Source organism: Epinephelus fuscoguttatus, linkage group LG21 (genome assembly GCF_011397635.1).
Source record: "Epinephelus fuscoguttatus linkage group LG21, E.fuscoguttatus.final_Chr_v1".
Lineage (NCBI taxonomy): Eukaryota > Metazoa > Chordata > Actinopteri > Perciformes > Serranidae > Epinephelus > Epinephelus fuscoguttatus.
The window spans coordinates 17797048-17823772 of NC_064772.1; the positions used below are offsets into that span (position 1 = coordinate 17797048).

The 26725-nt window shown below is 40.7% G+C and overlaps 2 protein-coding genes across 5 annotated transcripts in view; one reads left to right on the plus strand and one right to left on the minus strand.

The window, feature by feature from the left end:
- Window positions 1-77: 77 nt before the first annotated feature.
- On the minus strand, window positions 78-11842 carry dync2i1 (dynein 2 intermediate chain 1). 2 transcript variants are annotated; one of them, XM_049564873.1, is made up of 23 exons: window positions 11695-11842; window positions 11418-11471; window positions 10384-11299; window positions 10241-10308; window positions 9915-10118; window positions 9749-9814; window positions 9312-9362; window positions 8811-9042; window positions 8558-8660; window positions 8257-8386; window positions 8023-8134; window positions 7853-7941; window positions 7643-7772; window positions 7314-7486; window positions 6238-6400; window positions 4905-5018; window positions 4723-4784; window positions 2885-2936; window positions 2707-2767; window positions 2299-2398; window positions 2087-2218; window positions 689-912; window positions 78-596 (listed from the first exon to the last, which is right to left on the minus strand). In XM_049564873.1, the coding sequence occupies exons 1-23, from the start codon at window positions 11707-11709 to the stop codon at window positions 425-427; spliced, it is 3423 nt and encodes a 1140-aa protein (XP_049420830.1). In that variant the 5' UTR covers window positions 11710-11842; the 3' UTR covers window positions 78-424. The 2 variants fall into 2 exon arrangements, with proteins under 2 accessions (XP_049420830.1, XP_049420831.1); XM_049564874.1 differs by lacking the exon at window positions 9749-9814.
- A 411-nt stretch (window positions 11843-12253) lies between these two features.
- esyt2b (extended synaptotagmin-like protein 2b) overlaps window positions 12254-26725 on the plus strand; it is a 56774-nt gene continuing 42302 nt past the window's right edge. Inside the window, exons 1-5 of one of the 3 annotated variants that reach the window (XM_049564875.1) lie at window positions 12254-13021; window positions 20575-20616; window positions 21146-21280; window positions 21591-21667; window positions 24531-24603. In XM_049564875.1, the coding sequence (XP_049420832.1) occupies window positions 12635-13021; window positions 20575-20616; window positions 21146-21280; window positions 21591-21667; window positions 24531-24603 (714 nt within the window). In that variant the 5' untranslated portion in view covers window positions 12254-12634. The remainder of the gene's footprint in view (window positions 13022-20574; window positions 20617-21145; window positions 21281-21590; window positions 21668-24530; window positions 24604-26725) is intronic. The other 2 variants (XM_049564877.1, XM_049564878.1) reach the window with 2 other exon arrangements.

The following is a 26725-nucleotide window of genomic DNA, read 5'->3' on the forward strand; positions in this document are numbered from 1 at the left end:
GGTGCTTTTAAAAATTGAATTACACAAAAACAAAAAGTCTCATAGCATTAAATAACACAATTACAGATATAGTCAGTTTATTGTATAAAATTAAGCGTGTTAATACAGTACAAATATTTTTTAATATCAAATAGTAGAAATAATTACATCAACAAAGATTTACATGAAATATTTCTAACCATGTATTTATGGAAGATATTAAGATATTGTGGCCCCTGTAGAGGATCTTTGGTATTCAGCCACATCCTTCTCATATTAATATATGTATTTTTTTTTAACCATGTATCATTAATTTAAAAGGAAAAACTTAACACACACATCAAATTTAAATATTACATACATTCAACCAAGTGACTGCAACATAAACAGATTTATAAATTGGTCTTCCAAGCTTTAAAAATGCAGCCATACAGGATGCAGTGTTTCACAAAGCTTCAGTCATCATACTCTCCAGCTTCTCCTCTTCTGCGGTAACAGGCACAGTCAAATGTCTTGTGAAATACTGCATTTCTATTTTTCCTGACTCGTGCGCCAGTGCTAATCCTGAATATGTGTTCTGTTGTCCTGAGTCTCCAAACACAGCCATGGCTGTCACCCTGTGGAGAGAGCAGAAAATGACCACCACACATCAATATGACAAATATAAAAACCCTCAGTGAAATCATCCCTCATGTCTGTTCGGTGTTACCTGTCAGAGTCCATCCTCTCGGTGACCGCAGGCTCTGTGTCACTTTTCAGCAGGTCCCATATGTGGAGGTTAGAGGCTGCATCAAGCACACAGAAGACTGCTGGTCTGGTTTGGGCCCACTGCAGTGAGACCACTGGTTCACCAGCTGTACTGTTGTTCCACTCTGCAACAGGCTGCTCATGGCTGACTGTGTGCAGCCTGATGGTGCCGTCACCACAACCCACCTGGAATCCAGGCAGGGAAAAATACATTACATAGGACATCATACTTTTAACTTATCTTTAATATTTATGGTACTTTGTCTCATAAAATGTGTTATTATCTATATGTTGAATTTTGTCCTGCACTATGAGTATATGTTTACCGTTTTGGGCATTTGCTGTAATGGCAATAATGTTAACTTAAACAATTAAAATCTATGGATTGGATCACAATCAAAGCATCCTGAAAAATGCTTTCATAGCCAGCATTAAATCCTCAAAGCCCACTGTTGTGTGGCCACTGCTTCTTCTGTACTATTTCTATGGTGGCAACAAAAAACAAACCACCAATATTTGAAAAGATCAAATTTGTCCCTGGCTTAAATAATTCAGTTTCCACAAACTAGAATCTTAGGAGTACACCTTGATGTGCACTTTATGTTGTCTGCGCAGCTGCAGAGTGCATGCAATATCCATATTTTTCATGTACTTGTAAATCTGAGATTTTATGAGGAAATGTATGTCTAATTTTGAGAAAATGTTCCAATAACTCTCAACAACTTTAATCCACACAGTCAGGGGGCAGTCTCCAACTTTTATCACACTTACAAAGACATACTGATGTCAACACAAGGGGTAGACAATGAGAACTGGGGGGGAGAGTCTCGAAAGTGTGCTTAAATGTTCAAATAAGTCTAGACACAATCTGATACAATTCAAAACAGTGCATTGGCTGTATTACTCCACAGACAGATTGCGTAAGATTTTTCCTGAGGTTCTCCCCCCCCCCCCCCCCCGGACATTAACACATTCTCTTTGGACATGTCAGAAATTGTTTACTTACTGGAAGAGTGTTTTTGAATGTCTCTCAAAAGCCTTTAAGAAGAACGGGTAAACTAAACTAATCCACTTGTCACTGTCCTAGGTGCCATGTAGTGGGTGTGTTATCAATGGCAAACAAGTATTAAACTCAGGGCATTTTATTTGGTTTGGTTGTGGCAAGGAAACTACTTATACAGAAATGTGAAGTTTTGTGTAATACTAATGTTTTTTCTCTGTATTTGTGAAGATTGTTGGGGCTGAGTTGTTTAAGTGATGTATAGAGTGTTTGTTTTATAACAAAAATCCTAAAATAAAGGTTTAAAAAACAACAACAAAACAATAAAAGTTCTTTCAATGCCAAAAATGGCACTCTCACCAGGAACAACTGTTGCCTGAAGGGAGAAAACTGGATTGAGCTGACATCAACAGGTCGAACTCCAGGCTCCTGAAACCTGTAAAACTTTGGAGGAGCCTTCAAACCGTGACTTGTTTCATGATTGACCATACCCTGCACAGAAATTACATTAAAACACTGTCAAAAAATGACACAAAACAACTGTAATGCTCACCAGACAAGACAATACTCACCATGCTGGTGCCGATAAAGAAATGATTGGAGTCTGATGGGAGGAATTTTAAATGAAGAGTTTGTAACGGCCCTGTTTTGGCTGCATCTCGTGGTGACACCCTAAGAACCAGACAGACCAACAGAGGAGAAAAAAGCCACACCAGAGGTCAAAGGTTACCACATTCCCAACCAAAAACAAACTGAACAACAGTTGAACACGACACATTCACACTGCAGACATATGACCGTGTATATATTCCCATCAAATGTTGAGGTGACAACAACAGCAGCCCCGCAGCACATAACAAACAAGATCGTATGACGGCGACAGAGCAGCTGTGTTCCGCTGGGCAACGACATTGTGGGGTATTCTGAGCCCGGTTGTCGGCAGTGACGAATGATCATCACAAGCTATTTATCAGTCTCACCTCTCAGTGGTGAGGAGGTGGGAGCTGTGGAGTAACTTTACTTTGCCCCCAGGCCGGAGCCCTGCATGAGAGAACAAGAGACAGAGGGACAGAGAGGGTGAAGCTGGTGCCACACGTGTGAGAAAGATGAGTATGTTTGTGGAAAATGAAGGAGTGCTTTAAAACGTGACTGTCTTACCTAGATCTGTAGGAGAGCCTGCCTCATTGGCTTTTGGGAGCTCCACTACCACCTGACAAGGACACAGAGAGGAAATCATGCAAGTACTGTACGTTGTGGCATAACTTTGCTGTTTGTGTAGAGCAGGAGTTCTAACAAGCACCGTGTCCACAGGTTTTCACCACAGTAGCTACATGAGTGGACAGAGAAGAGTGCCATTCTGAGCCTGCTACAGACAAAAAAGTTATTATTGGATTTAATTAATTATTTGTTCTTTCATTTAGGCTATAATAATGCTTAAAGTTTTGAAACTACAGTTCTTATAATTTTGGGGGATGTGAACAGGAAGGATAATTTTACCATGGAGTCCAGGCCTTCAGGAAGTGCGCCGGACTTTGAAGCCAATTTCACAACTTCTGGGTCCATCATGTGATGCCACTAGGCCCACAAAGACTTCTCCCATAGTCTTTCATTGGGAAAAAAAATCATCTGTAAGAACATCACAACCCCCACAAAATGACTCTTTTCACTGTCAGAATGTGATCCATTCGGTCTGATAACATTTCGAAAGTCTAGAAGAGCCACATGATTAAATAATTTTACCTCCATTCAAGTAAGTGGAGCACTAAAGCGGTAGTTAGCTGCTTGGACGGCAAAATCGCTCATGCTTGAGCACTATGGGCTCCATGATGCAGAAAATGCAGTTAATTTTTAAACTTGGTAAGTTGAACTTTTTTGGCTTCATCAAGGCTCCTAAGAAGTGAGCCAGGCTTTGAAGCCAATTTTTGTGGAGGCCACAGATGTATAATAACCACAGTATAATTATACTGCCACATGATGCCATTGGGCGCAAAAAGACGTTTCCCATTGACTTACATTGTGAAATTGGCATCTGTAAATCAGTAGATAGGTTTTTTTGAGCATCACAACTCCTGAGAAATTACTTGTTTGACTATCTGGGTTTGATCCATTTGGTCCAATAACATTTTGAAAATTTTGTAAACTCACATGATTAAATCATTTCAGTCCCATTTAAGTTATTAAAGGACTAAACCAAAAGATAGGTGCTCGGCTGCCAATGTCTTGACTGCGCCTGCTCTATGGATGGATAGATAGATAGATAGATAGATAGATAGATAGATAGATAGATAGACATACTGCTTCACCCACCTGATGTTACAAAAACTGTCAAGGATCACATCTTAAATTATTTTTTTGTTTTACTAATTTAAACAAATAAAAGAAATATCATAAAAGAACAACACTGTCTTAATTTGTGCAAGGTCCCTGTTCTGGGATTATTTACTAGCTTGCCATTTCTTCATAGCCTGCTTAATATTTCTCCCTGCTCAAATGAGCTTCAGAGATACTGACAGTTTATTCCATTCATCTGCAGCCATGTATGAAAGAGTATTTTTGTCAATTGAAGTCTGGAATTTTAAAATGATTAGATCTGTGGAGCTTCCTCTTGCAGAAGAACTGTTACTGTCTCTGAGGTGATTAAGTATTGAGACAGATATTTTAGGGACCTCATTATGAACAATTAAAAGTCTGAAAAATTATCTACTAGCAGTTTCTCTTTGCAGTGCACTCAGTGGTGTACACAACTATCAGTGGATATTTTTGATAATGAAGAAAACTTGATGATGATTCTCAAGTTCTGAAGATCCGGACCATTTCTCTCCTATGACTGTTTGTTGTTTTTAATACCAGCATGCACCTGGCCCTTTCACCTCACCAGTATTTTTGCCTCATGTCTCTCCCTCAGTGCCCCCACCCCATTTAACACACCCCTCGCAGTTTGAGAACCTCTGGTGCAGAGTGAAAACATGTAGGATCTTCTTTGTTGCCCAACTTACCCAGAAATTCAAAACCCCAGTATCATCGAGAGAAGCCAGCTGGAATGACAATCCCAACGACTCTGCATTATGAAAAAGAATAACACTTAAATACTGTGAATGGCCAAAGCACGTGGCATATTTATGAAACGATACACATGATCATCAATCAATGTGTTAACCATTCCTAGACCATTCCACACCTTCCTCAGATGCCAAGAGAGGGACCTCTGGCCTCAGCCCCCCTGCTGCAGCCGAGGGGACAACTTCCACAGACGTCACAGATGAGAAATGGCATGAGCCGGCCATCACTGAGTCTGAGTTGACAGGGTGACAACAGAGAGGGTATCAGCACACACTGAATCAACACCACTGTTATGTAAGAAAACAGCCTCTGAACTTTAAGTGAAAGAAAGGGCAGAGGCCGTCCTGAGTCACCGTATACAGTAAAGGATGTTTACCACTTATTGCCTGCTGACACTCATTTACCTGCAGTGTGAAGAGTGAAGTACACAACGACAAAGATGAACGAGTGAAAAATCAAGGGGCTTTATATTATTAAAATGAAGGCAGACAAAAAAAAACCCTCAGTTAACACACGCCTGGTGTATGGTTACGGAAATTAGCATCATCAATGACATGCTATGTTTACAGGCTTGAAAGGCAGGATACACCCTGGACAGGTCGCCAGACTATCGCAGGGGGGTTTAAATATTTTTTCTTGTAATTTTTTTGTAATTTCCTGAAGATCTGAATCTCTTTTTTTAAGAGTCCTTTGTAAAAAATTAACATACACAGTTGAAACATAGAGGGATGGACTTAATAAATATTTACACTTAGAAAGGCAATTATAAGTGTGATTTTTTTGCATGGTATGTGGTTTTAAACTTCAAAACTGACTCAGAAATACCCATTGCTATTGTTCCAGACCTCTAACTTTGTGTAAAACTCGTAAGTGGACCATAAATTAATTAGTTATTTTTTCAATGATTAATCTATCCATTCATCAATCATTTTTTTTGCTGTTTATCCAGGAAATATTGTTATATACTGCTGGTAAATACTGACAAAAATGTGATATAAATATTTAAAAAATCATGCACTTGTTAAGAATTCTAGGCCTTATCATTTCTATTGCTTTTTTGATTTTTTATTTATTTATGTTTAATTAATTTTTGCATGTTTGAATAAAAAAAAAAACTTACTGTAAATCATTAATCTTTTTATACTTTGACTAGTATGATTGTGAGACAGGTATTAAATTTCATTCTAAGTGGTATTAAAAATGTCTTAAAGTTAACTAACATATTTATATGATGACAAACTTAAACTTACAAACTTAAAAAACATTTGAGGTATAGTGGAACAGGAATCAGGTAAAAGACACACCAATATAAAATAAAGTGAGTCAAACTGCAACATCTTTGGGAAAATCTCAGTTTCAACCTCTGTAGCATGAACAGGAATTCATCTGTGGTATTAACGTCTCAATCAGCCATATCCATGTATTGAAAATAATTGTAATCTGTCTCATACCAGTGGAGAAGGTAGGCTGTCGCAGAGTCCACTCGTCGTCCCCTATCTTCAAGTGGTAATGGTCACTAGCGTGCTCCCTCAGATCCCAAAGCACCACAGAACCAACTGACGTGCCTGCAAACACCAGTATGGCCTTTCCAGGGCTGAAGCAACAACACAGCACCTGCAGCAGAGAGCATTAAAAAGGGATTACTGTCAGTGTTTTGTGTCGACGCTTTCATTTATGTTAGAGGTGAGGTGACTTTGGCTCCTCTGTGAGTTACTGGCAGATTTGCTTTCAGGCCAGCCAACTGCTTTTGATGTGTGTTTCATTTGAAAGAGAGAGTGTGTGTTTTTTGAAGTGGGGTTGTGAAAGATGCCTTTTCATAGTCAGTATATTACCTACAGTAGATGGCAGTCAGTACGCCACCAGTATGGAGAAACAGGCAGGGAACGGAAGCTGTTATCTATGCTTTCTCCTTTCATTGACTCCTTTGACAAAAACAGTAATTTTACCTTGCGACACAGGAGTTAACTTGTTTGTTGACTGACTTTGAAGACAGCATAGATAACAGCTTCAGTTCTTTATCAGAAAGGGCTGTCTGACGGTAATATTCTAAACAGAGTGTACTTAAATTATATCGAGTTTTTTAGGTGGCTGAAATACATTTTGTTGCTAACCCTTCCACAGCAGCACATTGCTTAGCTTTCATGGCTTCGTGCTTCTCCACACTTGGAACGTAATGACCACCATCTACTGTAGGTAATACACTGACTTTGGAGTTGTCAGTGTACCTCATACAACCCCACTCACAAACTACCCCTTTATGACCGGCCCTTTTGGGATATTTATATGGTGAAATATGGAGAAAAGTTATTTCTCAGAGGACAAGCAGAGCAGTAACGACTGCTGATTAATGTTTATTGTGTTGAACTTATTAAAGCTAAGCTAATAAATACTAGTCTTGCTCACAGTTATGTTCTGAAGTCATGAAAATGTCCTAAAGCTATGTTAAGATATTTATGGGGATTTTAATTACTGTTATTCATCACAACTGACTTTGCAAAACTTGAAAGAACAACTTAAAAAATATCACCTCAGATTCATACACAAGGACTTTTTGAGGTCTGGATGGCTCCCAAATGTTCCAGATACAGATGATGGTGCAGCTGTCGAGACGCACAGCGCTGGGCTTAGTTGTAGGGCTGTGGACTGACATCATGGTGTGCCTCTGGACCTGAGAGAAGTGCACCAGGCTGATACGGCGACCTGCAATTGATGATCACAAATGGTGCAATCTGTTGTAAGAGCTAACTCAGAAGTGTAAACACACACATATGCTGGTTTATACAGTATATTCTGAACAACTGCTACTGTCCATAAGGCACGAACTGACAACTGATAAAACACTAAGGTGGCGTGTACCATAAAGAAAAGGCAACTTAGTGTTGAGCTGTAAACTTCCATCACTGAAAGACAGCGTGTCTGTTTGAGACCTCAGCTTCCTCAGGGATTTTCTCTCAGCTCGATCCTCTTCCAGCAGGACAACCATGACCTTGATTCAGTCAAAAAAGACAACAGATGTCAGTTTTACAGTGTTACATCTTTAAACCTGTGTGTGAGTTAAAAGACAACCTGCGAGGCTGAGCGCAGAAACGCTGTCAGGCGCTGTGAGTCAAAGTTCAATTCGCTTTTGTTTCGTGCTTCCTGAGAGCTGTTTGGATCTGTCAAAACAAAAACACCATTATTGAACTGTAAACACTGAGTTCATTGAAGAGAAATCTTTTTGACAAGCTTTTCCTTACCGCCACAGGCTCCACTGTGCTCTGGAGGATGCTGCGTCCACTTCTGACACGTCTCTATCTCCTCTGTCTGGATGTCTCTGTCTGCATTATCCTCATTGCACTGAACATAAGCCTGACAAGGAAGCGGTTATTAAGACACTGACTACAGCTGTTTCTTACAGGAAAACATGGAATATTTTGCTTTTCTGTTTTACAATCAGGTGTTACAGGTGTACAACAGAAACAAATACTGACCTGCTTTGTGTTTACAGTTCCAAATGTTCTGATGTACATGTCATATTCGTTAACAGGTGGCAAATCCAAAAGGGAGACCGTCATTGAGAAATCCAGATCGATTAAGCGAAGGAGCTCTGCACTGCGTTTCCTGGAGTCAGAGAAAAACACATACTGAAGGCACAAGAACATACACACTCTGTACTTGAGTAATCCTTGCTCAAGATTCCAACACAAAAGTGCCCCAAATCATAAACACAGAGTCACCATGAGTACCCAATCATATTACAAACCATGAATGTGTTTGTGCAGATTATCTTACTTCTGTTTTGTGGCAACCTTCTTGCTGACTTCACGCTGCTTTGCGGCTACAAAGTCGATAAACTTCCCACGTTGCGAGGCTCTACTCTGGCTCTTTTCTGATCCTGTTAGAAGAGCAGAAAAGACGCAGACATTACCTGGCTGTCTTCAGTTCAGACAAGACAAAACAAATCTAGGTACACTGTGACATGCAATAACACCAAGTGCTCTATTTGAAGTAAGTCTGGGGGAGATAAGACAGGAAAGAACTGTACCTCTGGACCATTTAGGCCTATCTTCCTCCTCTCTGCCTGTACTTTGTCTGGACTGAGCTGTTCCCACTCTCTCATTCTCTTCATCCATGGCTCTCTGAATTGCTTCAATTTCCTTTCTCCTCTGTGGGGTAAGTTCCTCCTTCTCTTCAGCCACCTCTGGATGCTGTGGCTCCTTCTCATCCTCGCTTTCATTTGCACTCTCATCCATTTCCTCAAAATCCTCCTCGTAATCCTTTGAACACAGAAATACCATTACTTATTACATAAAGTATGTTAAATGGAAAATAGTAACGATAATACAAGATGCTATGACCACACACAAGCTCTGAATACTCACCACTTTCTTTGAACATAAATCGATTACAGCATGCAAAAGTAACACAAAAATGAGTAAATAAATGTTAAAAACAAAGATTTAAACATGATGAGAAAACTTAAAAACAACAGAATTAGCCTCCATGGTGTGTGTCCTGTTTAATAATTAGAGTGCTGTATAATTACCTCAAAGTCATCTTCATATTCCTGGTCAGCCAAATCTTCATCATTGGCAACCTGCAGATGTTACATAAACGCATGAAGTAGAAAATATCTTAAATGCTTAGATAAGTGTGTAGAAACTCTTCTGGCTGATGCAGCACTGCAGTGAAACTGAAGCGTGCATACTGGCATGCAGTACAGACAGTGAACGGCTCACACACCAAACAAAAACACAGGTCTGCAATTAGTTCATTTTTCTCAGTTTCAGCTCATAACTTCATACAAGCAGCTGCAGCATGAGCTAAAATGTAGTTTGTTTAATGCAAGCAATGGGAATGTAGCCGTGAACTCAAACTCCATTGTGACTGGCATGATATGTTCAAGCAGTAATGAATGAGAATAAGAAGAACACACCACCAAGCTAAAACAGGAATGCACAGCAGAGAAAACAAGCATCTTACAGGCTCCTCTGTGTCTTCCACATCTTTCACACTAGCTGTTTGGTGCTCAGATACCTTTGCTACATCCTGGATCACAAAGGGAACAACCATACAAACCATTAAGGAACTTTGAACAGAAAATAAAAGGATCTACAGGTAACAGTATACAGGCAGCTTATGGGCATACCTCAGTTTTAGTCTCACGCCTCTGACTTTTGTCAGACGCTGCAATGTGATGATTTCTTTCCACCTCCTCCTCTCTGTGCCTTCTCTCTTTGTGTTTTTCTCTTTCCTCTTGCTCCCTGTCACCATGTTGACGCCTGACCTCTTCAGCTGACCCCTTCAAGTCCCGATACTCCCTGGATTCGCTGTCACGCTTCCGCTTTTCATCCTGGAGAGCAAAAAATAATCCACACAAGTAAAACGATATGACCAGACTACATTACCTCATACTAGTCACAACTCTAGAGTGAGAGACTCTAGAGCTGTTAGACAAAATGTTAATATGCTTACAGGATGTTCTCTCCCTTTGTGTCTCCTCTCCCTCTCTTCTTTATGTCTTCTCTCTTCATCTTTGCGGTCTGAAATCAGAAAGACATGAATGCTGACTCCATATGGAAATATCAGGCTATGTGCTCACACTGCTGTGACTTTACCTCTTTCCTCTTTCACTTCCAAATGCTTTCTGTCTCCATGTCTCTCTCGTCTTTCTCTGTCATTCCTCCTGTCTTCATAATCATCTTTGTGTCGCTCTTTCTCTCGATGCCGATCTCTCTTCTCTCGTTCATACTTTTCAATCCCATCTCCTTCTTCTCCTTCCTCATGTCTCCGTCTGTCTCTGTCAGTCCTGTGCTCCCTGTTTTGTTCTTCTCTCCTTCTTTCCTTGTCTCTCTCTTCCCTCCTTTTGTCCCTGTCCTCATCGTCGCGTCTCTCTCTGTCCTTTTCTTTTTCCCTATCTCTGTGTCTCTCCTTGTCTCTCTCTTCCCTCCTTTTGTCCCTGTCCTCATCGTTGCGTCTCTCTCTGTCTCTTTCTTTCTCCCTATCTCTGTGTCTTTCCTTGTCTCTCTCTTCCCTCCTTTTGTCCCTGTCATCATAATGGCGTCTCTCTCTATCCCTTTCCCTTTCTTTCTCCCTATCTCTGTGTCTGTCCTGGTCTCTCTCTTCCCTCCTTTTGTCCCTGTCTCTATCTCCTTCTTTCTCCTTGTCTCTGTGTCTTTCCTTGTCCCTCTCCCTTTCATGCTTTTCCTCTCTGTCTCGCCTCTTGTGATCATCATCGTACCTCTTTTCATCTAACAATTTGTCTCTGTCCCTTCTCTTCTCCCTGTCATCTCTTCGATCCCTTTCCTTATCGCCTCTCCTGTCTCGTGAACCCTCTTTCCGTCGATCTGCATATCTGTCTCTTTCATCTTCATCTCTTCTTTCTTTTGTACTCTCCCTTTCCCTGGGCTTTTCTCTCTCTCGTCTGGACTCCTTTTCTGGGTCTCTGCGGTGTCTCTCTATTGATTCCCCACCACGATGCTTTCTCTCACTGTCATCTCGCCTCCTGATATGATCATCACCATGTCCTTCCTCCTAAAAAAAAGAGAAAATATAACAATTTATAATATTGGGATGTGATTTTGTTTACTGGTATAGATCCAGCTTAAAAGACGGCCTTTTATCATGCTTTCCTGAACTCTCATAAACTTACCCTGATGTATCGTTTCAGGTCAGCTGGTCTCCATGTGTCTTCCTTGGTTATTTTCTAGATAAAATGGTATTTAATGTTCACTGGTTGACCGTATTAACATTCATTTTAAAGACAATATAAACATATTTTTATGACAAACCAAATCAATGCCAATCAACGTTCATTCCTTAAGACAACTAACATTTGATATCAACCACGGCGGACATGACAATTTCTACTGAAAAAACATTCCCCAGCTTCAGTCCACATACAATAAAGTCGAAGATAAAGCTCTTACCTTGTCGCTGTGCATGTTCTCATCTGTGTTTTTATATTCTGAAGCCTTTCAAACGCCAAAAATCAACTCATAATTTTGTGATGACGCCGCCATGATGGTAAATCTTTTGTGCGCAGGCGCAGTTGGTTGAAACCAAGGAGTTCGCGTCACTTCAGCTTGACAACAGGCGTACAAATCAAGAGCAGAACAATCGCTGGGATCAACAGCAGTTGCCATGGTAGCGTCGCGGTCCTTGACTATGTAATTCAATGGCGTGTTTTTGACAAACCGCATTAAAGGTATGTTTAAACTATTATAATCATTAACACAAATACACCTGTCGGTGCTAGTTGTGAGTGAGTTCATCTCGACGTTTGATATAAAACAAGTCTGTTGATCGATTTCTCTGTGCTCGTCATTGTTACCCGTTCTAAATCATTTGATAGCAAGCTAGCTAAATAGTAGGATAATTAACGCTGTTTGTTGGAAATACAGTCAATTCCGCGTAGGTATTTTGTTTGAATAGTAATTTGACAAGTACGTCAACGTTACCCAAGTGTTACTACTAGCTGTGTTTACCGCTGAACAACACCAGGTGGCGGTGTTTATTGTTTTTAGTTAGGCTACGTGCACCACTCGTAGCGCACGGTGCATGATCCCTGTGCGTTTTTGGAGACCAGCATTTCTAACCTGTGCAGAGGAAGAGAAAGGAGAGCTGTGGACCAGACTGGACTGGTCTAGCGACACATTTCAACCATTCTGAATGAATTCCCCAGCTTTTAGTCGTTGCTGAAACTGAAGTGGTCAATGCCAACGATTCCCCTGAAGGCGATGGGCTGGTGTGCAGGTGAGCCAACATGAGAAGAGGCTCTCCGAAGGAACCGCCTCGCACATGGGAACCGTGTCACCAAACCTTATCCGCGATTTAACACTTTGAGGACGGACTCTGGAGCACAGAGACATGTCTAGAGACAACATGACAGATGTACGAGGAGCCCATTCAGCTAAGGAGAATGGACATGTCGCGCCGAGCCCCGCTCAGCCCAGCGCCAACTTTCCCCATCCCTCAGCGGGGAGCATACCCGAAGACACCCCGGTGTCCTCGACCAGCGAGCTGACCCAGACCTGGGTTCACGTTGCTAAAACGTTTATTCTCATTTTCCCCATTTACGCACTGGGTTATTTTGAGTTCAGTTTCAGCTGGCTGTTGATTGGACTTGTTATCTTTTTCTGGTGGAGGAGAAACACTGGAGGGAAGCACAGCCGACTGAGCAGAGCTATTGCGTTCTTTGAGCAAGAGGAGAGAAGTATCAAGCAGAGTCTCACCACCTCTGATCTACCACCATGGGTAAGACACAGTGTGTAACACAGTAGATGAGACAATGTCCACAGTCGTTTATCCCACTTGAGCTGTTTCTCTGAAGAGCATGTGGTATTTTTGTGAGCAATATTTTTGAGTTTCCAGGAAGGTACAATCAGCTGACAAGAGCAGGAGGAGCAGAGTTGAGCTGTAAAGCTGTGATGAAGCAGCTGTCCCCCTAGCAGTGACATTAGACTGAGTCCCAGTCTAAATACAGCAGGGCACAATGGTAAACCAGACACCACGCTGTAAGGGAAACATGCCCACGGGTTCCCTGTTATTTTGGGATTCACACTGCTATCTCTCTTGCAGTAACTCACTCTATTACTGCAACACTTCATCTATGCAAAACTGTTAGATAACACCAGGGCTGTTGATTTTCCCTTGTCAGGGTTAACAGTTCTCCTGAAACCTCCTCAAAGACCTTCAGCAGTCTGCGACAACAGACTCTAAATATATTAACCGCAGGCAGTGCTTTCCCCTGAAATGAATATCTAATGCTTTGGAGCAGAGCTCATAATGTTTGTCACATAGCCATATGGTCTGTGACTTTTCTCCAGCGCTGCTGCCTTTGAAAGAGAGCTTTAAGACACCATGTTGTGAACTGCTGTCTGGAGGGAGCTGGATTATAGCATCAAAGGGAAACATCTCAAAGTAAATGGCTATTCATTGATTTAATCTCAGACTATCTGCTGACTCCTGCAACATATACACAAGTTACCTCTGCTGTGTATCTTCTGTAGTGGAAACTGGAGTCAAAGTGAGATATATCTATTCAATGAAAACCCTTTTTAGGAGCCTAGATAGTCTCAGGGCTCCAGTTTGGATATCACTAAGGAAGCGGTCTTGATCGCATTTAATTGACTGCTATTCAAGCACAAAATACTCCTCAAATGAACTGCAAATTCAAGTGAAGTCTCACAAGTCTGAGCTGCTTAACTTCTAAAACTGTGAGTCCAACACTTTTCATGTCAGACTCATCCTGGAGTCACAGCTCAACTGGCTTGTGATGCTTAGTGCAACCTCATGTTTTGAGAACACTAAAAAGCTTATTCTGCTGACACATGGCTGAGGAGGCATTGAAGCTATTAAGTGGGGGTGGAGGAGCTCGATGGGGTAGAGCAACATCATCGCACTTAGAGGAAAAAAGCATTAATGAATGGCCTCAGCATCCCCGATCGCGAGTCTGTGGTTTATAAGAGAAACTGCAAGTCAGTGTAACTCTGATTATACCTGGTGTAGATGTGTATCCCATCACAGGAAATCACATTATACCCTCCAGGGCTTTACAGCAATTGATGAGCATGCCCTAGAGTGACAAGCTGAGCACATATCGCTGCATTTAAACTCCCCTTCCTGTTATCAGGGGTGATTTTCACCAGTTATAGCTCTTAAATCCTGGCCAGTGCCAGTTTCTCCCCACGAGGCAGAAGGGAGTCTTAATAGAGACATGACACTGCTTCCACAAAAGCTTTTCTAGTGGAGTGCCCCCATTCCCAAACTTCTAGTGCTAAAGTGCACTGCTCTTTGTTCCAGTTTATACCCTCACCTGTATTCATCAAGGGTGAGTCACTGGCCGGCTGGGGTAGCAGCTACTTACACTAAAAGTAATGATGTGGAGCTTAGTTTAGCATCATATGGGGATACATTTCACACACTGTCTCTCTCTTGCGATGTTTTCATCTGCTTCATCAGGTAGATGCTGTCTGGATTATCCAATCGGAGAACAGACACATGAGTTCAAGTAGTGAATGAAACACCTTGAGCAAACGCACACACTGCTGTTGAGGTTTTTTAAGGCATTTTTTCCCTTTATTAATGCTGTAAAAATATTTGGAAAATATGAGAACATGACAAATAAATAATTAAGGGAAAAGTGGCACTATTTAACATCAGTCTGACCATAAACAATTCAGTATATAGGATTTATGGGAATATAAGGGCAAAAATAGAATATTACATATAGAGTATGTCTTCTTTAGTTTATGATCACCTGAAAAAAATAATTGTGTTTTTGTTGCCTTAGAATGAATTGTTTTTATCTACACAGGGAGCAGTTTGTTGGCCACAGTGTCCACCATGTTGTACCGCCATGTTTCTACAGTAGCCCAATAGGGACAAACCAAATACTGGCTCTAGATTTGGCCATTTGTGTTTGCATGTCGTCCACTGCAGTTAGCAGCCCCTCCATGACAAGAGCGTCATAAAAACACTGATTTTTTTTTGTTATGCAACTGCTTTTTTAGTGTTTCTACTGGTTTAATTCAACGGGTCCAGTTGTTTTGGATGGGAGGATATAATTTGGCTCCCATTAAAATCCCTCTGAACGTCTGGATCTTAAGTTACAAGAGAAAAAAGGTGAGAATGCATAAGCAGGTGCTGGGCTAGCTGCCCCTCTCTAACATGCCAATCAGCATTTAATAGACACTGATTTGGAATGACAAACTGCTTTATTCAGTGTTTTTACTGGTTTAAATTAGCTGGTCTTTTTGTTCTGAAAAGGAAGACACCTCTGAGGATAATTGGACTCCTGGTAAAAACCTTCTGAACTTTTGGATCTTCAGTTATTAGAGAAAAATGGTGAGCACACATTAGCAGGTGCTGGGCTAGCGGCCCATCTCCAACTTGATGAACGGTGAAGGAGAAATTCTGATTTGTAACTTAAAACTGCTTTATTTAGTGTTTTTATTGGTGTAAATCACCTGGTCCATTTGTTTTGGAGAGGAGGAGACATCTTAATTGGGCTCCTGGTAAAAACCTCCTGAACAATGAACATTGAAGAAATTCAAATCTGGAGTTTCAGCTGGTTAAAATCTGCAGTCCTCGCTGCTAGATACCACTGAATCCCCCTAGATTTTACACACTATTCCTTTAAATCATACATGAAACATTAATAATGTTGTATGTGTGCTAAAATTACACGTCACTCATAGAACATTACCGGCAGTAAATATACAGTCATTTGTATTTAAATTGTGCTTTGCTCCAGTGCATCTGTCGCAATACATTTTGTGCAGCGATATTTCCAATTTCCTAACGTCACATGGGTCACCAGCAGTAGCAAAGAAAGACGAGGCCAACATGCTGCTTTTTAAATTCAGCTTGATCTCAGTTTGTTGATGGGTGTATTGTTTAGAGTCAGATTGTCTGAATTATCGTAGATAAACTCAGTTGCACGTCTGTCAGTGTGATTTATGAGATGCAGGTATAAGTTTGCACTGAGTGTCTGAAATCAGTCGGAGATACTTCATGTCAGATTAATCATAAGGTTTGTCTGTTGTATCTCTGAATGTGATACTTTTCTACTTTTTCAAGATATACATATAAACCCCCATTAACAATATAATGTCTTATTAACAACAGCTTATATTTCGAGTTTGTTTCCAGGTCCTGATGACTTTCCAGACTCATTGTGCTCATTTTGGGCAGTGTGCACTCAGAGCGAATAACCCTATTAGTTTCAAGCACGCCGTTAATTACATGTTCAAGACATAAACCCCAATTCGTTTTCAGCTTTTTCACCAACACAGTAACAAGCTGAATAATTAAGATGCTCTTACTTTGTGCTGCACAGTTCAGTTTTATCAGCCAGCTCTTAAAATGTGTCCCGTCGTCTGTATCATCCATTACTTCACCCACATTTTCTGAATAAGGTCACTGTGTCAGGTGTAATAATGAAGCCTCGCCAACATCTCTGGCTGAGGATTATATTATTTCCACCTCATAACAAAACTTTAGGCTGAAATTTGTCATATTACATTACCAGAACTTTCTGTTCCCCATCTTACTACTCTTGTCACTGCTTTATTCACACTTTGACATTACCGCTGGATAAGCACTTTTGCTGCCTCCATGAGGAATAGTGCTGTCCCTTGTAGCTTTTGCACTGCATGTCATATCTCACCAGCACTCAAGCCGGAGGCCTCACTTTATCTTACTGCTGAGATTAGGGAATAAGGGCCTTCAATTCAGTGTGATGGAAAGGCTGGGCTGTTTATTTAGTTACTTAATAAGGCGGTGTGTGCATTGCCTCACACCTTTGTGTACCGTATTGACTTCATTCCAGGCATTTCCTTCACCTCATGTTAAATCAATGCTCGATTTACTTTGATTGTTAAGGAAGATTAGTCAAACTGCAGCTCGGTCTCACAGCACAATTGTAGCATGGAAATATGTGGAGGTCTGGATATGTGAGAGTGGTTGAGGCTTAGAGCAGGATGTCAGTGATAATAGATATTGGTTTTTGATTCATTTTGAAATTCAGCATGATCACAAAAGGGAGACTTCACCCCCCAAATGGTCATTTGTATCTCAGTTATTCACCCTGTGTTATCTTGAATTTGTGAAAAAGCGTTTTTTCCGCATGCCTCCAGTGCCAGTGATCTAGAGTGTTAATTCTCCTTGTAGCTCAGGGCAAGCAGAAACGGGGCAGCACTGCTAATTCATATTGTCACACCAGTCCTCATTTACCATTAAGCACACACCTCCTCCCTTTTTTCTTATCGGAGTCTTCTGCTCTGTCATATCAATAGAATAAGAGTCACCTGGCTGAATAACACTGTTTGTCCATGCCTATGTCTTAGCTGTCAAGTGAGCTCTCAGTTGACAACTGCTAGATAACTTATGTGTTTAACATAAGCTAGGTATGTCAGCCAGCAGTTAATACTACCTATCTAGTTGTCAAGTGGAGGTACAATACCGAGAGATACAGCAATTATTTACTTGATACAAAATACATTATAGGCAGGTGCAGCATCAGATTCTATTCTTTATGTATTGGAAATGGTTTCATTTGTTTCCTTGGCTTGAAAAATATGCAAATTTACTACCAGTAACCTCAGAACTAATTTGATTTATGAAGAGGGATCCAGCAAAATATCCAAGTCTTATCCAGTTGTATGCTCAGTAGTTCCCAAACGAACAACCCTTTCCGACGGGAACTTGAATGGAAAGTGAAACTTATCCATCATCTCTCCAAAGCCATCTCCTTTGACAAAAACAGTAATTTTACCTCGCTGAACACGAGAGTTGCTGGTCCACCACTGCCTCCATCAGTTTCTTTGTTAGTGTTATTGTGAGACTTTGGTGAAATTTAATTAACCCTTTAAACAAACCAACAAAGTCACACAATAACACAAACCAACTGATGGTGTGAAAGTTATTGTCAAAGTTATTGTTTTTGTCAATGCAGTCTGGCTTTGAAGGGAGCATAGATAAGTTTCACTTTCAGTTCAGTTCCCTATTGTAAAGGGCTGTCTGTTTGGGAGGTACTGAGTATAGGACAGGATAAATGAGACTTGGATTATACTGCATGAGTTTGGTGTAGTTTTGCTGTTGTGTGTGCTTATAGACTGTTTTGAAACTTCTTTTTCATCTTCCTTTTTCCTTCATTTTCTTTCTTTTCTTTTATTATCAAGCAACCACTCTGCCCTCTCTTTAAAGTGTTTATGTAGTGATGATGTGTTCACACTTTTGTATTACTATAGCAATATAGAAGGTTTGTTGAGTCTGAAGTTCTCTATTATAATGTGCACAACAATTACAGAAGCAGTTGCTGGCAATGAAAATCTCGAATCTCAGGCTCTAGCCAACAGTGCTCATTAAATATGTATTGAAAAAGATAAACCAATAAAAACAAAATATAAAATCTAAGACATTAAACAGTGTAAGTTAAAATATGCCGCTAAAATTAGGGCCGGAGGATATGGAGAAAATCAAGTCTGACTTGTTTTTTGCCAAATACCTTGATATCAATGTTGTACAGATATTGCAGGAAGGCCTCTCATGATAATAATCAACTTATTGAGGTCAGCAAAAATGATCAAGGCCATGTCCATATGCTGCACTATAATACCCTTGTGATTACGTACATGTTTATTTACATAATAATGTCTCCAACATGATGCTAGCAGGATTTTCCATTGTAAACATCGTGACCATTGTGAGACTTGAATACAGCGCCTAAGTGCTTTTTTACAGCACCTAAGCAGAAAAAAAGACACATTCTGGGGTCATTTCTGGTCAAATTAAAACTTCATTGCTCTTTAAAAGGGTGTACTTGCATTATTATGCTTTGATATTATCATGATATACAGTAAATTAAAACAATTAAATCACTTTACTGTATTGCAGCTTTTAAAACCAGGTAGAGACAACACTTACGATGTCCAATATTTAAACAATATCTAGTCTCATATCACATATATATGCATAATGAGAAGCAATAAAAATATATAGACAGACAGAGGTGTTAAAAATTTGTGTTTATGTGACAGTGTAATGGTGAAAGTGACAGAATGATGACAGAGTGACAGTGTAATTGTAAAGTTCAAAGTAATGTCCCAAGAGTCCAAAAGTCTTAGGGCCTGAGGCTTGTGAGATATTTGGCATAAAAAATGTTACATCTTCAAACTGGCTTTTCCTGAGTAACATCTTGAAAGCTTTTCAAAGACATTTTTGAAAATTTGGGTTACAAAACGGTACTAAATTTGCTCTAGGAAGTACATTTGCCCCACATACAGTTATTCGACACTGTTTAAAATGGAAGAGATAAGGGCTCTGCACACTTTCCTCTTTTGCAAACATTTAGAAATATATCAATTTTTTTGTTTTTTGTCAAGCCGAATCTTCACCTCAGTACCTTGTTGTTTAATACAGTTATTTTATTTAAATTGGTGGCTTTTTAAAGGAGCAATGTGTAAGATTTATGGGGATTTAGTGGCATCGGGTGGTGAGGATTGCCAATTGCAACCAGCTGAAACTTCTCCTGTTTAGGATTCTTTCAGTGTTCACTGCTTAGGATGTTTTTACCAGGAGCCGAAATATCTACAGAGGTCTCCTCCTCTTCAAAACAAATTGATCAGGTAATTTAAACTGGCAAAAACACTGAATAAATCAGTTTCATGTTACAAATTAGTGTTTCTGCTATGGTGTTTGGATCATTAGAGATAGGCGGCTAGCCCAGCACCTGCTAATGTGGCTCACTTTTTTCTAGACGTTCAGGAGGTTTTTACCAGGAGCTGATTTATCTGCAGAGATCTCTTCCTTTTGAAACCAAACAGTTGATTTAAATTGGTAAAATCACAGACAATAGCACTTTTATTTAAAAAAAAAAAAAAAACTAGTGTTTTTCCGACACTGGTTGTTGTTGAGGGGCTGCTAACGCAAAATGCCCCTATCTGGAGCCAGTGTTTGGTTTGTCCTATCTAGGCCTCTGTAAAAACGTTGGTGCAACATGCTGGTCTCCATGGACAGGTATCTGCTTCCTATGGAAATATAAACAGCTCATTCTAAGGTAACGAAAACATGATTCTTATTTTCAGGTGACTAAGAAAAATGGCATTGTATTCCCCTAAGTCCTACACACTGTGCCTTTAAACTAAAAATAAATGAAAAATGAAAACTCGTGCATAAAAATGCAAGTTCTGTTTATAAACACTGTTGTTAAAATGCAAGCATTGCCTTTAAACATGTTAACATGTTATGTTATTGAAAAAAACAACATAGACTATAGATGATCAGCTCTCTTTTCTCCACTGCAGGTCCACTTCCCAGACGTAGAGCGAGTGGAGTGGCTGAACAAGGTAAGGAATTGAGCGGCTGTCGCATAAATATGTTCGCCTGAGTGAAGCCCTCCTCTTTGCCTTTTGAGCTGGACTAAATGGGTTGTCTTTCACTCTTCTGCTTCCCCCCTATCCACATGGGGCGCTGAATATTGCCATGCTATCAACTGCAGCACCATTGATTTAACATGCAGCCCTGTTTCTGCAGCGCTGTGAAATGCATGAACCCTTATGAATCCCCATGGCAACAACCTGGATGTAAATTGTTAAGCACTCATGAGTAAACATTAAAATGATGGAGATGCTGACATTAAAATTTAATATGCTGGTGGCTCTGTTTGATGCGTTTGAGTCTGACAGGACACAACCTAGATAGAAATACATTCTGAATATTTTAAAGTAACTATCATTCACAGTGTGAGAGCCGTACAGTTATGAGGTACAAGACTTCATGTGCACACGCCCTTTAAGATTACTTAATAAATGGAAAAGGGCCTAGTTTGTCCCATCAAGACTCGAAGTTCAGTCTTCTCTTCCTTTATTCCCTCAGACAGTGAAACAGATGTGGCCATACATCTGCCAGTTTGTGGAAAAACTGTTCCACGAGACGATCGAGCCAGCAGTGAAGGAGTCCAATGCCCACCTCAGCACCTTCTGCTTCAGCAAGATCGACATGGGAGACAAAGTGAGCCCCTCTTAGTGTTCCTGCATACTTCGAAGCCTGATCATGTGTTGTTTCAGCAGTGACAAAACAGACTACTGGCAGCAGGTGCCGTTTGGACAGCTGGTGAGGGTGTGTGGGAGCCTCAGTGTGAACATACGTGCACGTCCCAGACACATGCGCTTATTTCTTAAATAGTTTCCACGTGAGGGTCAGGAGAGGGGTCGACTTTGTGCTCACCACATGGGGGTTTGGGAGGGGTGGAGGTGTTGGTGTAGTGTTGATAAACTAGAGTGGAGTAGTGGCCATAATGGTTCCCTCTCTTGTTGTTTAGCCCCTAAGGGTCAACGGTGTCAAGGTTTATACAGAAAATGTGGATAAGCGACAGATCATCATGGATCTACAGATCAGGTGAGCCCAACAGATCCCTCTTAAAATCATTATTGTATTATGTTCTTGTATTACCTTTGTGTTTTCCTTGATTGTGGTTTAAAGTTTGCACAGTTTCTGCAGACCTTGAAAATTCTGCCAGTACTCCACAGATTTAGCAGTGCACTTAACATTAAAATCAGACTGATGATGGGTAGTTTTAAAGGATAAAAATTGATACAGCAATACCAGAGATATTAACTTATTTAATCCTTGTAGTCTTCTTTCATGCCAAATTCTTATGCATACATTACCCACAATGCACTCAACCGCTGAGAATTTGGTCTGAGATCCAGGTGTGTAATGCTAGTTGCAGCTAGCTTTTCTCAAGTATGTAGTTCTCCTCAACGGCCAGGTCACAGTGCTCGTGTGAGCAGCAAATTTGCGTTGCGGAACCTCTTGTCCATCCATCCATCTTCTAACCGCTTCATCCTCTTGAGGGTCGCAGGGGGGGCTGGGGCCTATCCCAGCTGACATTGGGCCAGAGGCAGGGTCACCAGACTATCGCAGGGCTGACACATAGAGACAAACAACCATTCACGCTCACATTCACACCTATTCACACCTATCAATTAACCTAATCCCCAATCTGCATGTCTTTGGACTGTGGGAGGAAGCCGGAGTGCCCGGAGAGAACCCACGCTGACACGGGGAGAACATGCAAACTCCGCACAGAAGGACTCCCACGTCTGGGATCGAACCGGGAACCCTCTTGCTGTGAGGCAACAGAGCTAACCACCACACCATCATGCCACCCGGAACCGCTTGTATTTTATTTAATTTATTTTTATTTTTTTCAGCCCTGTGTTAGCAGATTGGAGCAGCCATACTGCCCATGTGAGCAGTCTTACTCAAGCGTGGCGCTGCTGCTGCTCAGATGTTGAACAGCTAGAACATCATACCATATTTCACTACAGTTTTAATGTATCTGTCACAGACTTGGAAAAATATAAACATTTATTCTGAATTCAACACTTCCTGTTTCTATTTCAAAATGAAAGTCCTGTCACAATGTTTCCATTATCGCTATTTATAGTGAAATATTTGCAGGATCATGTTGTAGACAATGCAGTGGCTTGCACAGCTCCATCAATTAGTGGAGTACTGGCTTTTAACTGTGGAAATACAGTACTTATAGCAGCAGGCAGCTCTGCAGCAGTGCCGCAGCAGCAACATTGTCTGTGTGAACACCATACACATACAAGCCACAGCAGTTCAGCAAGGTAACGGTCACATACTGCTCACTCAGGTACTAGTATTTCCGTAAGAAGCCCTTGCTCTGTCATTTTCCCTTTCAGCTTTATTTTGTTCTTTAGTCAGTTGTTTTCTTTTTGTCCTCACTGACTCCGCCCCATCATCAGTCATAACCTCAAAATATAACATTGAAAATAAAATACCTTTAAGAGAAAACTCCTCCTGCTTCCTTTTAACTAGCTAATGTGCTCATTGCAAAACTTTGCCTGAAAAAAATGTAATCATGGGCTCCTCTGTTCTGCATGCTGTAAATCGTTTCATCTGATTTGGTGGGGAAATGGACCTGGGGACAGCCATTAAGAAGAAATATAAAGAAATAGTCAGTCTTCTTGCAGATGGTCTTGTTTGCTTATGTAAAGTAGGTCATGTGAGGGCATCCGTATTAAATTGATACTGCGTCATAACCAGTTAAAAACTAATTGCAGCTGCTTTAATCTGAGAGAATTAAAGCATTGGAGATAATCTGCAACAGGAGAGCCACTCATATTGCTTTAATAAAGAAGTCAGTCTAATTATTGCAAATGGGATCTGATTTTAAGCTGCAGACAGTGCAAGTAGTTTTCTGCACAACAGCAGAGCACAGTAAAGTTGGTTACTTTACTGAGAAGTTATGTAGCCTGTCACCTGCAGCTTTCTATCCAACAGCTCATCGTGGCTGCTCCTTCTTGTTCCATTGTTCCCTGCAATATTTACAGCAAGCTGGACGCCTTAAATCTGAAACAGCAGTGGTAGGAAATGTTAGGCATTAGCAGTAAATCTAGCTCTGATACCGTGTAAGGAGCATGACTAGTAAACAATGAGGTTATCAGTGAGATGAAATTTAAAATAGTAATACTGAATTTCACGCCGCCATGAAGGCAACCTGAATCTATTGTGGGAATGGCGGACTCCGCCCCAACAATAAAAAACACAATTAGAGAGGTAATTATTTATGTTAGTACGTTAAATGGGTATTGCTGGGAAAATACAGACCATAAATATGATCAAAACGGAGCTTGATTTCGTAAAATCCTTCAAAATCTGGAAGACATCAGGATTTATAATGCTTAATGCAATAATATGTAATATATTTTATAACATGCATTGATATCTTGATAAGCTGCATTAGCATTTGGCACAATACACAAATAGTACCTTCTGATATGCCACTTCTTTTTTGTTTTTCTTTTTTATGATTATTTATCTGTATGGCTCGTGTGCGTATATGTGTGTGTGGGTGGGAGCGTGTGATCATTTGTAGAATGTTAATGTACCGTTACACCAGCTGCACAGCAAATTTCGCCGTGCAATGTGCTATGACAATAAAGGCATTGCATCCAGTTCTATTAATATGACTCAGAGAGCTCTGTGACTACAGTGATGTCACATCTAGAGGAGAACCCTGTGATGCATGTTTGTGTTTATATTTATATAACAGGAGTTTTAAAACAACGCCACAATGATGATGAATAAAACATGGAGTCAACATGATGTCTGAATTCAACCATTGCCATGTCTTATCTGACCATGAAAGTCATTTTAGAATTGATAAAACATTAAGGCAGCCCTGCACAAGTTGTTTTTATTCATACTCTGTGTTTCTGTCACTCAGCTTTGTTGGCAACACGGAGATTGACGTGGACATCAAACGCTACTACTGCAAAGCCGGCATTAAGAGCATCCAGGTAAGGGACTTCCTTTTTGTCTGATTTGTTTCACATCCTCACAGAGGTGCTTTCCTCTGGCATGAGTCCTGGCCCCAACAATGGTTGTCAGAAAAGGAACATGAAGTGTTGGATATAAAGTGGCACAGTGACTTCGGGTAAAGGTCTGTCTTGTCAACTCCAATTTGAGAGGCTTTTCAGTAATGGGTGAACAGAGGCTTTGAATTTTGTATCACATACAAAAATAGGATGCTGAAGGTATTTGGACAGGAGCATTTCTCTTTTCACTAGAACATTATTTCTTCACATTTCTGAGCTGTGGCATCTTCTTAAAGGGAAATTTCAGTTTATTTCAACCCTTCTCCTATTGTCCTAAATTTGTTTCAAGTGACTAGTGACATAGAAATAATAGTTAGCATGATAGCCGTTAGCCTAGATACAGCCATAGCTTCAGACCTGTTAAAACTTAATTGAACGGGCATCCTTTCAAGTGCAAAGTTAGTCCACTAAACAAGCTTTTTCTCCACAAAGCCCGCCTCATATCGTTAGGATAAATGTCAGAGAACATATAGAAAATGACATGTAAACGTGTTGTCTTACCTTACCGGTGTGCTGCTATGTTTGTTGTTTACCATTTAGCTAAAGCTGCAACCGGTCCCATTCCTTGCAACAGAGGTATTCCTCTTCTGTGGGCATTGGGGTACAGCATTCACAGGTAACATTACACCACTAATCTCCGGAGCTAAAGCCTTCCAGCAGCCATTCCTCCTCTGTCATCCACTACCTGTTGTGCCTCTCTCTCTCTCCTCCTCCGTTCTTCAATTTCACGAAGCTCTTCGTCAGTGTATTCTGGCTCAAATAAATAAGGACGGCCATAAAACTCTGGCAAAAAGTCAGCCATTATTCTATAAATCTTTCATAAAATAAATGAATGAACCTTTCAGGCTACTGTCCGGTTCTGCCTTGCAGCTGCTGTGGCTTGTTCTTGTAAGATTTCAGGCACGGTATGAGATCGCTGCTTGTTCTCGCGATATTTTGGCTGCGCTTTGGGAAGCAGAGATAAACGGTAAACACACAGTAAGGTAAGACAACAACTCTGAAGACCACCTAAATGTGGAATGTTAGTATATAGGCTTTCCACATCAAGAGGCGATGGCCGCCCTTATTTATTTGAGCCAGAATACACTGACAAAGAGCTTTGTGAAATTGAAGAATGGAGGAGGAGGAGAGAGAGAGGCACAACAGGTAACGTTAGGGGACGACAGAGGAGGAAAGGATTTAGCTCTGGAGATTGGTGGTGTAACGTTACCCGTGAATGCTGTACCCCAGTGCCCACAGAAGAGGAATACCTCTGTTGCAAGGAATGGGACCGGTTGCAGCCTTAGCTAATTGGTAAACAACAAACATGGCAGCACACCGGTAAGGTAAGACAACACGTTTACATGTCGTTTTCTAGGCTATATGTTCTCTGACATTTATCCTAACGATATGAGGCGGTCTTTGTGGAGAAAAAGCTTGTTTAGTGGACTAACTTTGCACTTGAAAGGATGCCCGTTCAATTAAGTTTTAACAGGTCTGAAGCTACGGCTGTATCTAGGCTAACGGCTATCATGCTAACTATTATTTCTATGTCACTAGTCACTTGAAACAAATTTAGGACGATAGGAGACGGGTTGAAATAAACCGAAATTTCCCTTTAAATGTCTGTATATATTAAGCTTTTAGCAGAAGTGTGTGATTTCATTGTATCCTGGCTTGAAAGCAGAAATTACTCATGTGTACTGTGTGCTCACACTGATGAGGCTGCCATGGAATGGTGAAGTAAATGATAACTAAGGTAAAATCATCATGTACTGCAGTTGTAAACAATCAGTATGAACTGCTCTAGAGCATTGGTTTCAGACCCTCTATTTTTATCCTGAGACCCCTTCAAAATACACTCCGGCCACTTTATTAGGTACACCTTGCTTGTACCGGGTGGGACCCCCTTCTGCCTTCAGAAGTGCCTTAATTCTTCTTGGCATAGATTCAACAAGGTGCTGGAAACATTCCTCAGAGATTCTGGTCCATATTGACATGATAGCATCACAAAGTTGCTTTAGATTTGTTGTGCATCTATGATGCGAATCTCCCGTTCCACCAC